This window comes from Sinocyclocheilus anshuiensis, unplaced genomic scaffold (genome assembly GCF_001515605.1).
Source record: "Sinocyclocheilus anshuiensis isolate Anshui unplaced genomic scaffold, SAMN03320099.WGS_v1.1 scaffold63, whole genome shotgun sequence".
Taxonomy (NCBI): Eukaryota; Metazoa; Chordata; class Actinopteri; order Cypriniformes; family Cyprinidae; genus Sinocyclocheilus; species Sinocyclocheilus anshuiensis.
In genome coordinates, this window is record NW_015552625.1 from 5,595,028 (window position 1) to 5,608,723 (window position 13,696).

General features: G+C 37.1%; 1 protein-coding gene across 1 annotated transcript in view; it reads left to right on the forward strand.

Moving 5' to 3' along the window:
- The first annotated feature begins 3,553 nt into the window (after positions 1 to 3,553).
- The window catches only part of LOC107666375 (uncharacterized protein KIAA1109-like), a 57,731-nt gene continuing 47,588 nt past the window's right edge, over positions 3,554 to 13,696 (forward strand). The window contains exons 1-21 of the mRNA XM_016457633.1: positions 3,554 to 3,644; positions 4,692 to 4,808; positions 5,388 to 5,562; positions 6,133 to 6,214; positions 6,381 to 6,423; positions 6,507 to 6,545; positions 6,676 to 6,823; positions 7,492 to 7,648; positions 7,807 to 7,885; positions 8,066 to 8,157; positions 8,765 to 8,882; positions 8,961 to 9,116; positions 9,751 to 9,848; positions 9,991 to 10,172; positions 10,265 to 10,371; positions 11,345 to 11,538; positions 11,782 to 11,991; positions 12,145 to 12,282; positions 12,387 to 12,563; positions 13,326 to 13,454; positions 13,539 to 13,658. Coding sequence (XP_016313119.1) covers positions 3,554 to 3,644; positions 4,692 to 4,808; positions 5,388 to 5,562; positions 6,133 to 6,214; positions 6,381 to 6,423; positions 6,507 to 6,545; positions 6,676 to 6,823; positions 7,492 to 7,648; positions 7,807 to 7,885; positions 8,066 to 8,157; positions 8,765 to 8,882; positions 8,961 to 9,116; positions 9,751 to 9,848; positions 9,991 to 10,172; positions 10,265 to 10,371; positions 11,345 to 11,538; positions 11,782 to 11,991; positions 12,145 to 12,282; positions 12,387 to 12,563; positions 13,326 to 13,454; positions 13,539 to 13,658 — 2,652 coding nt within the window. The remainder of the gene's footprint in view (positions 3,645 to 4,691; positions 4,809 to 5,387; positions 5,563 to 6,132; positions 6,215 to 6,380; positions 6,424 to 6,506; positions 6,546 to 6,675; positions 6,824 to 7,491; positions 7,649 to 7,806; positions 7,886 to 8,065; positions 8,158 to 8,764; positions 8,883 to 8,960; positions 9,117 to 9,750; positions 9,849 to 9,990; positions 10,173 to 10,264; positions 10,372 to 11,344; positions 11,539 to 11,781; positions 11,992 to 12,144; positions 12,283 to 12,386; positions 12,564 to 13,325; positions 13,455 to 13,538; positions 13,659 to 13,696) is intronic.

The window sequence follows — 13,696 nt, forward strand, 5'->3', positions numbered from 1 at the left end:
GAGGCTTGACGCACGCGCGCAACCTGTGTCGACTCGCGCCTGGCTCCGCGTTTAAGACGAATGTAAATTCAGTCTAACTGCTTGCTAATTTCACTTGGATGAAATGAAACATTCAGCACATTTTCCACTTGCTCTTAAAATCCCAAATTCTTAAAATGAATAAATCAATGTAATACTTTAATAATTGACTTAAGAAATACAGTTCTTTATTTATAAAAAATAAACAAATATTTTCTGTGAAATTCAGTAATTAAGTTAATTCTGTAAAATTAGTTATACCATTATAATCTTGCCTGCTGAAAAAAAACAATAGAACCCCTCCCAAACCACAATAAAAAAAATTAATGGATTTCAGGGTTATAATGGGAATTGTATTGGTTTTAATGTAAACTATAATGGTGTCTATTTGATGGATTCTATTGGTGGGATGTAATCTGGCAGATGGCAACCAGTAGAACAACAGTAATTCCTATTGGAATAATGCCCAAAACAAAAAGGGCAAAAATTTTGTAATGGTTTAATGGAAACTATAAGAATTTCTGTGATGGTTTCTATTTTTTTTTTTTTTCAGCAGGGTAATGATACCCATACTGTTCTGCACATTATTGACAATATTGAGCTGAAGCTTGATTTAAAATCGCAAATCAAATCGCAATCGCAATATCGGTAAAAAAAAATCGCAATTTGATATTTTCCCCCAAATCGCACAGCCCTAGAGGGTAGATGGCCCTAGTCCATAGAGGGTTGTGAGAATATTAGTGAAGAGGATCACGCAGAACCTGGGCAAGCACGGCTCTTACAGGACGTTTCAGAATGGTATGTTTCTTTGTTTGTTGTTGTCTCATGCTTTTTGATACGCTGTTATTTGTAAATGCTACTGTTTATGTTAGCTTAATATATGTTTTTTATCCGGAATAAAGCTTTAATAGTGCAGAATACATCATTGCTTTGTAGCATTTTTTGTAACAGTAAGACGTGTTTGCCAGCAAGTATTGCTCACTACCACGGCAACCGCGTGCATGTCCATGTTTAACGCTTCTCGTAGCTATGTGAAAAATTATCTGTCTATGCACATAAAGTGTATAATTGGAACACAGTTCACTGATAGAGCTGATGAGCTAATTATCTGAATGAGATAGAGAGAGAGATGCAGAGCGTGTGCAGACCAGGGTGAAGCAAGGAACAGGATTAAGAAGTGCTGCTTTAGAACACTGATTTTGAAACTTGTGAATCCATTAGAATCATTAGAAGACAGAATCGCGATTCATCTGTCTATGCACATAAAGTGTATAATTGGAACACAGTTCACTGATAGAGCTGATGAGCTAATTATCTGAATGAGATAGAGAGAGAGATGCAGAGCGTGTGCAGACCAGGGTGAAGCAAGGAACAGGATTAAGAAGTGCTGCTTTAGAACACTGATTTTGAAACTTGTGAATCCATTAGAATCATTAGAAGGCAGAATCGCGATTCATATATGAATTTATTTTTTTGTGCACCCCTAGTTTTGACGGCATGGCAACAACTTTCCCTCTTCTCTAAAGCGAGCAAAACATGGCCTCGCCCCCTTTGTTGCATGTTCCCGGGGGCGGGGTTTATGTAAATGTCTGGGTTTGTGACATCACAAACCCGGGAAGTAGCTTGTTGTAGTCCCTGCCAGCCGTTTTTGTAGGCATTAAACTGCCATAATTTTAAAAGACAATATCTCCATTTGCATTTAATTTTCAGCATCTTAACTTTGCAGATATTGTTTATGCTCAAAAAGCAACATTACACGCTAACTAAAGTTAAAAAAGTGAAATCACAATCAACCAACCCTTTAATTGCCTGGATGAGCTGTTTTACATTCATGCATTTGACAGACTGATTTTTTTGCCCTGTTTAGTGCTGCTGGACTTAGTAAAATGAAATTTTATATGATAAATGATCTAAATAATGTGACACAGTAGTCTGTGGTTATGTGCCGAAGTAAGAGTAGAGTGTGTGAATAAGTGTTTACAGCTGAATGGATACAGCTTATGTTGTTTAAGTGGTTCTGTTTACAAATGTCTTACAGTTGCAGGTTTAAGGTTCATTTGGGTTATTTTGGATTTAAGGTGGATTACATGCGGATTTGCTTCTCCCTTTTCAAACCTGCTAACATACCAGATAAAGGCGCAGTTCACAGTCACATTACATCTGTGATTGGTAATAATTAATCAGCCAGCATTTGCAGACAATGGCACTTTTGTGTTGGTTCTCTCTACTTCAGTTGTTTCTTTCTTATGAATTTCAAATATATGCCCATCACGTTTCCCTTACAGCTTTTTTTCTGTTGTCCAACCGAAAGGAATAGTTCACCCAAAAATAAAAATTAGCAAAAAATGTACCCCCGCCCCTCAGGCCATCCAAGATGTAGATGAGTTTGTTTCTTCATCGGAACAGAGAAATTTAGCATTCATCACTTGCTCACCACTGAATCCTCTGCAGTGAATGGGTGCCGTCAGAATGAGAGTCCAAACAGGTGGAAAAAATGATGAAAACATTACAGTAATTCCCACACGACTCCAGTACACCAATTAGTGTCTTGTGAAGCACAAAGCTGTGTGTTTGTGATAAACAAATTCATGATTTCAACATTAAACTGTCACTTCTGGCCACAATAAAAGTCCATAATCCATAATAACGCTTCCTCCAGTGAAAATGTCTCCTGTTGTCCTCTCACATCAGAATCCACCAATATATTTGTTTAGAACTGTTTTGCACTCTTTTTGCTTGTAAATGATCCTTTATCTGTACATATTTCTCTCCTGTTTCAGAGGAGATTACTTTTTTACTGGAGAAAGCAATATTATAAATAGAAGACTTTTTAGCTGGATGCAACAGTTTGAAATTAAAAACGTCTTAATTGGATTTGTTTATTACAAACACACAGTTTGTGGATTACTTGCATTATTTGTGGAATATTGTGATGTTTGATGACGGCACCCATTCACTGCAGAGGATCCATTGGTGAGCAAGTGATGTAATGTTACATTTCTACAAATCTGTTCTGACAAAGAAACTAAATGTGCATCTTGCATGGTCTGAGTACATTTTTTTTCAGCAAGTTTTAATTTTTGGTAAACTATTCCTCAAATATTTTCTCTCACTGTTCCACAAGAGCTAAATTCAGATGAGATATAATGCTGTCTTATTTTGCCAACACTAATGTTGATACAAAACGAGCATAGATTTCCTCTTCAGCAAAAGCGCTCCACTATAAGAGGCTCAAACAGACTCACATGACTGAAAATGCAGTCAGATTACATTACCAACAGTTTACTAAAAACATTGTGCCATACACAACATGGAGTCCTAATTATGTGAATGTTTTCCAAGATGGTGGATCACTTTAGGAGAGTTAATGAACTAGTTCTGTCTTTAGCCAAAGAACCTCCCTTTTTGCACACTGTGTTTGTGAATAGTCTGCTGATTGCACATTGGCAGTGTTCTTCATAAGTCAGAGGTTGATGCAAACCCTGTGTAATTTGATAGTGATGTCTATTCTGCTTATCTGCAGTGGGGTGTAACCATGGAGAAAGCCAACACCAGTTTCCCCAGTTATAATGAATTAGATGACTACCTCACCAGACGCAACTCCACCTTTGTGTGGCTCCTCGTGGGTAAGTGGGCAGCTGATGTGATTTGGAAATTGTTTTTGTTCCGCAGATCATAATTAGAAAAATGTCTAGACCGGAGGTGCCTACTGCATCGCATTGGGCCTTAAGTTGACAAATGCACCACTTCCATTTTAGACTACTTTATTTAAAATTTAAAATGACTTTAAAATTATTTTATTTACAAATATAATTTATGAATTTTCTTTGAGCTATATGTAAACATCTTTACATATAACCGAATCCATCAAAGCCAGCTTGTGATGTTTCTGACCTAATTTTTGTTCGTATAACACTGTTTTTATGTGAAAATAAAGTTGGATACGTAGTTATTCACTCAATCTAGTGTTTAGCGTATAGTTGATTGATTTGTTTGTGTGCACATTCTGCAATTACTTACAGTTTCACTGCTTTCAGAGTACACAGCCTCAGGTTGACATGACACAATGTTCAGCACAGACACTATATTATACACTACTGTTCAAAAGTTTGGATTCAGTATTTCTTATTATATGAAATTAATACTTTTATTCAGCAAGGACACATTAAATTGTTTAAAACGTACAATGTTAAAAAGATTTCTGTTTGAAATAAATGCTATTTTCTGTTAATCAAAAAATCATGTATCCTGTATCAAAGGTAATCAGTCATCCACAAAAAATATTAAGCTGCATAACAGTTTCAACATTTTCTGAAAAATCACGTGACACTGAAGACTGGAGTAATGATGCTGAAAAATCAGTCTTGCCACCACAGGAATAAATTACATTTTAAAACATTTAAATGGAAAACTGTTCTTTTAAATTGTAATAATATTTCACAGTATTACAGTTTTTACTGTATTTTTGAATAAATAAATGCAGCCTTGGTGAGCATAAGAAGCTTATTTAAGAAACCTTCAAAAATCATACCAACCCCAAACTTTTAAACAGTAGTGTAGATCTCTTGCAGGTGACTAGTTTAGCTTGTGTTATTTGCTCGATAAGGCTAATACTCAGTTATTAAGGATGGTGGTTTATGTGTATGTTGTGTTTGGATTTATGTTTTACACAGCCACTATTATGTCATGTGGCTGGATCATATACCTGACATACTACAATTCCCGTAATATTGGACTCATCCTCACCCTCATCATTAACCGTCTCTATAAGAATGGATACATACACATCGGTGAGTTAGCACAGTCAGCCTCAATATTGTTTGTTTTGCTCATTTTTTTCATGATTGATTTTTCTGTTTCATACATTTATTTATTTATTTTACAGGTTCATTTTCATTCTCTGTGCTGTCTGGCAAGGTCATGTTCCGAGATGTCTATTTCATCAATGAAGACATGTCAATCAGGTACACAACACAACACTATGTTTCAAACTCTGTCCTTTTTATCCTCCATTGCTTTTTGACACTCTACTTATTCCTGTTGTCTGTGTGTTTTCTCATTGTTTATTGGTTATATCACATCTTTATTTACTCTATTGGTAACTTTTTTTCCAGAATTCAAGATGGGTTACTTATATTTCGTTGGTGGAAGATGTACAACCCCAAACAGAAACAACATGGTCAGTGCAAAGGAATAACAAACAACCCACACAAATTGTGACAGATTTATGTTGTTGTTTCAGGGACATGTTTAATCTTAACATAAATCCCACAAATTTTGTGCATGTCTTTTATTTTCAATGACAATTCTCCATGAATTGTGGGTGAAATGCATGTGTATTGATGTATTGTTAGTTCTGCTGTTTCTAGACCCAAAGGCTGAGACACGGCTCTATGTCACGGTGAACGGATTTGAGTTCCATGTGTATAATCGCACGGATCTGTACACTCGGCTTCAGGAAATATTTGGACTAGAGCCCACCCTTATCCCGCCCGACCGGGATGAGGAGAAAGGGCGAGAGCAGAGGGATAAATCCCTGGAGAGGTAAACATTGCGCTAATACAAGAGAAAAAAAAAAAACCTGGCTATGATTCTGGTACATAAGATTAAAGGTGAAGTAATTTTTTGAATGTTGAAATGCTTGGACCAGCTTTTAATATGCAGAAACAACTACAAATAAGCTATTTATAGACTGATTTCCTCACTGACCATCCCAACATAGAAGCATTGGCCCAACCATTCATCTGTTTGCTGAATAATTGACAACAGGAAGTGTTTTTTTTTTTGATAATTTTAAAAATGTGTAGATATTACTCATGTCACCTTCAGTGTAGCAAGTGAAGATGTCAGTGTTACTTAGCAACAAAATGGGTTTGTTTAATTTTCCGACATAAACTGTTTTATATCTAGCTTCATGTTTGAGCATTTCCGCATGCAGGCAGTATTTGTGATGGCTACAAAACCATTGATTTATTGTTCCTTGAATTTTCTAAATTGAATCTAAACAATGGCTTGGAGGCATTCGCATTGTGTTTTTTCTTTAGACAGTAATGGTGCAGTACTTCATATCCGAAGGTGCTCATGAATGAAAATGTGTTTTTGTTGTTTTTGAAGTGTTCACATCAAAGCTGAGACTCAGGACACGTCATCTTCCTGGAGGTCTCTCATCCCCGTCATCAAAGTCAATATCAGTACAGTGAGTTCTGCAGACAAAGTTTCTCCCATTCTACTGTTTCCTGTCTGACATCAGCACGCTGCTACCTGCGTCGTTCATACGCCATACTGTAACAAAGAATTAAATCTACTTAATATTTACCTTCCCATGCCTCAACTTCTATAACTCTCACTGGTTTTGCCCTCAGGGTCGTGTAGCATTCGGCAATCACCATCTTCCCCAGACCCTCTGTATGAATTTTGACGATGCCTTCCTGACATATGCCACCAAACCACCTAGCAGCCACTTGGATCAGTTCATGCACATTGTGAAGGGTTCTCTGGAGACATCTACTACTACCAGGATGAACCAGGTAATCATTGTGACTGGTTAATCTTTTTGTCTTTCAACATTTTGTGAATAAAGGTCTGGTGATGTTTTTTGGTATATTGGGATAAACAGTGATGTTTTGTGTTTTTGCAAATGTTTGTGTGTTTTTTAAGGTTTGGTCCCAGAGGAACTGGAGAGTGGAGATACAGAAGCCTGCTCTGAAGATGCCCAGCTACAGGACTTGCCTCCATGCTGGGGTTTGGACATCGTGTGTGGCAAAGGAACAGACTTTAACTATGGCCCATGGGCCGACAGACAGAGGTACAGGCACACACTCACATGGTTGTAGTTTGGTTTGTGGTTTTATTGTTCAGGTTGTGGAAGGCTTATTAAAGCTACTACATTTATGTGACATTCTGTTTTTCTGGTCAGTATTACTGTTTGATTATTATTACTAATGTAATAGACAGTAGCAGGAATAGACCTTTTTGTCTCAGCTATTTACATTTAGTAATTTACTATTGGTTCACTACTGTTTAAAGGTTTGAGGTCAGTAGGAAGTCTTTTATGCTTACCAAGACTGCATTTATTTGATCGAAATTACAGTAATAACAGTGATATTGTAAAATATTATTACAAAAAAAAAAGTTTCCAGTTTTATATATTTTTAAAATAAATGTTATTCCTGTGATGGCAAAGCTGAATTTTCAGCATCATTACTCCAGTCTTCAGTGTCACATGATCCTTCAGAAATCATTCTGCTTATTAATATTTCTTATTATTGAAAACAGTTGTGCTACTTAAATTTTCAGGTTTCTTTGATGAATAGAAAGTTCAAAAGAACAGCATTTATTTAAAATAGAAGTCTTTTGTAACATTATAAATGTCTTAATTGTCTTGATCAATTTAAATTTCAAAAACAAAGAAATTCTTACTGACCCCAATGGTTTTAATCATCCATTCATTACATTGTGATTTGACCCCTACAGAGACAGCCTGTGGAAGTTCTTCTTGCCTGCAGACTATCAGCCAATGAAAGTGAGCGATGTTGCCACACCAGGCAAACCCCGACAGATCCTTGCCTTTGAGCTGCGTATGAACATCATAGCTGATGCAACAATAGACCTGCTATTCACAAAGAACAGGGTATTTACACACATACACACCTAATGATTCATTTCTGAGTGGCACACTCCTATGCGTAAGCGTTTGCTAGGACAAAGTTTGCTTGCATTCATAGGAACAATGTGTACCCTCTTTTGTCTTTGTTTACTTACTAACCCATAATCCATTTGTCTTGACAGGAGACTAATGCGGTCCATGTGAATGTAGGAGCAGGTTCTTACCTCGAGGTCAACATACCCATGACTGTTGGGGAGAATGGTAACTTCCAAACTTTTATGAAAAATAACAGTAGTTAATGAGGGTGACATTTGACCGTTTTTGTTTGTTTAATGTAAATTAACTTGACTCATTATTATTACGAACTGCAGTTTTGCCCTCCTGAGTTTTATATCATACTATTTCTAACCCATTTTTGCCTTTCTATTTCTCTACGTTTAGGTTATTCTCCCACTGTTAAAGGCCAGTTATTACATGTAGATGCAACCAGCAGTATGCTGTACAGGACACTGCTAGAGGCTGAAATGCTTGCTGTGAGTGCAGCACATGATTTATAAGTGTTATGCAAAACTATATGTTTTCAAAATTGACTAGTCAGTCTTAAAGATGCACTGGATAATTAGGCTGGTTTAAGGTCATGTTTACCAGACCTGATCAGACAGACTCCAAGCGTAGCCCTTCAATACGCTGAGTAACTTGAAACTTTTAGTGCACAGAACTGATAATCTTCAGAAAATTGGAACATTGCTTGCTGCAGGCGATTTGAGATCTGACAGTAATTGTCTTGAAATTTATTGTTGAAGATGGGAAATTTGTTACAAAACATGAATTTAGAGTAGTAATATTTGTAATAATTCAGATATTGCATATTGCGAGGCCCTTTTCCACTTGGCTGACATTCACCCACGCAGCACTTTGGGGAGGGTTGTAGCATCAGCATAGAAGTGTATTGGACTTTTGAAACAAGTGATGAATATAAATTCTGAATTATTTGAATGATAATTGTAATAGTATGTATAATGAAAACAATTAAGTCTACACAATTGCTTAAATGTCCTTGTAGATGTCTTAATTATTCTGCCCTAAAGCTAAGCTGGATAAACCGTACTGAATGCTAACAGCTGGCCTTGAACTCCTCAGTTCCATGTCATAGCCAGCTATCCACGCGTGTGGAACATGCCCCAGTCCTGGCAGTGTGAGATTGAGGTTTACAAAGCCACGTACCACTTCATCTATGCACAGAAGAACTTCTTCACAGGTAACGTTTCTCTCTTACCTGTAACTAATGTGTCTAAAGTCCATCCTCCGGTTGAGCTCCTCCTGTTGTGATCTGCAGATCTGATCAAGGACTGGGCCAGCGACAGTGAACCGGACATCTACTCATTCGTTCCATATTCGTGGAAGTTTAAGATACTCTTTCACCAGTTTGAGATGATTTGGGCTGCAAATCAACACAACTGGATTGACTGCTCCACCAAACAGCAGGAGAACGGTGAGAGAGACTTTCATAATGAATGTGACACTGGAAAATAAACTAATATAGTGTTTGAGAAATGTGAACACTGTAGGAAATCTAAGGCTTTGTATACACACTGCACACAGTTTTGACAGTCTGTAATTTTGATAGTGATTTAGGAAAATGTAAAAGACAAAACTGATGTGATGTTGCATACACGTAATTAATATAACATATGATAAAAGATGGAACACACTTTATAATGGTAATAAAAGATAAAGGTAGTTTACATAAAATACATAACAAAAAAATTTAATTTGTCTTTCAAAGTACACATGTATATGATCACATATGTGTAATAATATAGTTATAATAAAAGAAAATATACTACAAAGAATGTTTCAGAGAAGTTATTTTTAGTGCCAAACTAAAAAGATACATTTTTAGCTTTCTTTTGAAAATATTTAGCTTATTTATTTTTTCATTTTTAAATTTATTTTCTGCTCAAACTATGTTAGCTACTTTAATACTTTGTTATAGTAGTGCCAAATGAAAGGATTTTAGACTGTAAAACAAAGCACCAAGCAGGTCTAAACATAATGTGGAATCAGTTTGACTTTTTTCTTGATTTCTGAATAACTTAGAACATATTCATGCTCTTTGTCTGTAGTTTATCTCGCTGCCTGTGGGGAAACGCTGAATATTGACTTCACTTTGCCATTTCACGATTTTATCCCGGCCACCTGTAACACACGTTTCTGTTTGAGAGTGAGTGAACACCCTTGCAAACATTTACACGCACTTGTCTGTTGTGCTGAATGATGTGTGATCAAGCATTACAACCTTATATGACATTAAAACATAAGCGGCCACCTAAATCTCCTCTGAATGACACTGAACTCTCATACAGGCTGAGGACACAGATATGCGCTTGTGTCTGCCTGACTGTCACCCCAGCCGGTACCCGCTGCTCACCCTCACTAAGGATTACCAGCACTGTAAGACCCCTCCAGACAAAAATATGCCAGCAGAAGGGCAAGGAGCACCTCCCAAAAACAACAAACCCCGCTGGAGGAACATGACTCATGCAGAGTAAGAGCGCACCATTGATCTATTTCTGTCCCTCTTCTTTTCTGCTTCCTCTCACTTCTGTTGTGTTTATATGTGTGTGTTTTTGTTTCCAGGGCTGGTTGGGTGGACTGCTGGAGTGTGCCGAACTTCATGCTGATTATAGACTATACTTGGCATCCCATCTACCCTCAGAAAACTGACCAGCAGCTCAAACAATCATGTAAGCTTTTGAATAAAACAATAACAATAATAAACTTATTGTATAGATATTGTAAAGATTCTGTAGACACGCCTACTTCTTTATCGATAGGTCTGCATTCTCCATCAAATCAAGTGGAAATTTCTAGTTGAAAATTCTTAAGCATTTTGGAGCATGTAGCCCAAACTGCATCTGGCTAACTGTTTTTGATCCTGTTAGTAACATGTTTATCTCAATAAACAAGACAGGCATGTGTAAATGTGGAAGTAACTATGAATACTTGTGACAGATCCTGATATAAAAAAACTAATACCAAATGTTTTAACTAGAAATTTATGTGAATGTTGTCATAAGTTCGCTTGTAAGTTATAATATTTCAAGTTATTGTAATTCTGTAATTGTTAATAAATAATAAATAAAAACAATCAGATAATTTGCAGTTTAGACCTGGCTTTCAATTATACTGAAATGATGTATGCCATTAATTACTCATTTTATCCCAAGCAATTGAAAATAAAATCTGTGTAACAGAGGCATGAGTTTCAGTTCTAGTATCATTGATACTGGTCTTCATTCATAATACAAGTTTTTAAAATATCAAATATTTGAAATAATATCTTTCTGTTGTTCTACAATCATTTGGAGATTCATTGTGAAAAATATATTTGAATAATCACGGTTAATTACAGAAAAATGTGCAATTAATTAGTTACATTTCTTTGATTGATTCGCAGCACTAAAACATTTAATTAAAATGTTAGTTTTGTAAAAAATTCATATGTAGGCAGTAGGCACCATTTTATATTTGTCCATAAAAATAATTTCAAGCATTTAAGCAAAATACTTTGATCGTGAGAGGCATCGGTTCAGTCAGGTGTGTCAAAACTTTAGACGTGCCTTGTATGTTTACTTTTAAAATCTCTCTTTTTGTTTTTACTTGCAAAGTACATTTATTAACCTGACCTTTTTACACTTCACTTTACGTTACGTGCAGTGTCCGAAATAGAGGAGTCCATGCTGTCAGCACTGCGACCGCCAGAACACATTCCACCTGTGCCTCCTCCACCTCGAATCTCCTCTGACCCCAGCTTGCTGCCCCCTGACCGCTTACATGTGGAGATGGAGCTGAGCCCAGACTCCCACATCACCCTTTATGGCCCCCTCCTCAGAGCGCTGGTGTCCATCAAGGTTAACATTATTTATATATGCATCATGTATGCTCACATATGGGTTCAGGATTCTTAAACTGAGCAGATGTATCACTAAAACCACTAACTTATGTTTATTTAAACGAACTTGTGTCCTTCACAACACACTCCTCTTTTCCTTATAATGACGGATTAAAATGAGGGCGACTGAATAATGACACTTTTTTTTTTTGGCTGCAATATTCCATTAAAATGGTGGTTGTTGTTGTTTTTATCTGTGCAGGAGAACTACTTTGGAGAGGACGACATGTACACAGACTTTGAGGAGTCTCTATCCAGCCCTGTGCTGAGCTCCTACTCTTCTTCATCTGGTTGGACCGGGGTGGGTCTGGCAGAGAACCGCTCTAAAGACACACCCCACCCTCTCTCCCTACGGCCCTGGGACATCACCGTACTCATCAATCTGCACAAAGTCCATGGACGACTTCCAACGGTCAGTACCTATTCAGTGATTTCATTCATAGGAGCCAAAGTGATGACATGTCATGATTGTGTGAGCCTACTCTTTTGATGCCTTGCAGGCACTGATATTTTCCTTCAGGAATCGCAAGTGTGGTTGTAAATCTTATTTGTTCTCTCTTTACAGCACTGTAGCAGTGATGGCCCAGAGGGTCCTACAGGCTTCCTGGAGCGCCTGTGTTTTGAGATGAAAAAGGGTTATAAGGAGACAATGCTACAGCTTGTTCTATCGCCTCTACATGTGTTTGTCAGTGATAACTATCAGGTGAGAGTGGGAGGAGGTGACCTTGTTCATATTCTCTCAGGTGCTGGTATTTAAAGTTCTCGTGATATTTCTGTTTTGTGTAATTTATTCCTGTGTGTGTGTAGCGGCCTGCTGTTGATGCTGTGTTGCGAGATGGCCATCTGAGCCTCTCGGGGTTGCAGATGAGAGCCCACGCTATGTTCTCAGCGGAAGGCTTACCAGCGGGCAGTGACACACTCGAATATGCTTGGCTCATCGATGTTCAAGCTGGAGCTCTTACAGGAAGAGTCAGTGTGCCACAGGTGACTAATTTATTTTGACACTACAAAAGAGATGCATGACTTTTGTTAAGGAATTTTTCTAGTAATGTCTGTGGCATGATGACCTCGCACATATATTTTGACGCATCACTCATTGTGTTTGAATGAAAATGTTCTCAGTAATTACACTTTTAATAGAAGTGTAGCAGGCATGTGGACTGGAGAGTTTAAAAGAATGTGAAGGTTGGATTTTTGTTAAAGCGCTTGAATGAAAACTTTCTGTGAGATTTATATATTGTTAAGCATAGTAGTCATCTTAAATATCTTCTTTTAGCCAATTAATTTCAAAAGTGAACAAATAGTACATAGACATCAAAAAGTAAAAATAAAGCTTGTTTTAAATGCTTGTTTTTGTCTTGTTTACCTTCACAGCCCGTCAGTAAGCCTCAAGTACCAATCAAAAATGTTAAATTTATTTAAAATGTCAAACCAAAACATCTTTTATAGTTGTTGTTGTAATATTGTAAAAAAAAAAATGATTTAATTATTTTGTTAATTATTTACTATGCATATAACTGATACTGATATGGCACTTAAAATGCATTAGTCATTGTGATTAATATTATATATTTATCTATAAATATGATCCTAACAAATAACAAACCTTTAATTTCTTTAAAAAGCTACTGAATGTGTCACCAAAAGGGATTAGTCAAGATGATTATTTTAATCTACTGACAGCATTAATCACTGTTTGTATGCATTTGGTGCAGCAGATGTGATCTGGTAGTGTTTGTGTTTCAGTGTGCGTCTCTTCTGGAGTGGGGCGAGAGCTTTGTGTTTCATGTAGTGTCCCGAGAGTTCCAGCTCCAGCAGCCAAAACCATCTGTCACCTGCCAACATGGAGTTGATCGTAGAGTCTGTGGTGCCAAGGTATCGCAGAAACACGCACATCTGCACTGTCATATTCACATCAATTTCAAAACGACTACACTGAGTGTGTGTCTGTACGTGTAGCATGCAGCCCTGCCTGGTCCCTGTCGCACATCAGAGGATCTGAAGTACACCATGACTAGACTAACAGTTGACGGAGCTCAGGTTTTCATTGTTGAACACGGCTGTGCAGCCAATATTAAGGTATGATTAGCGATTGATCAGATGGCAATACAGCTATT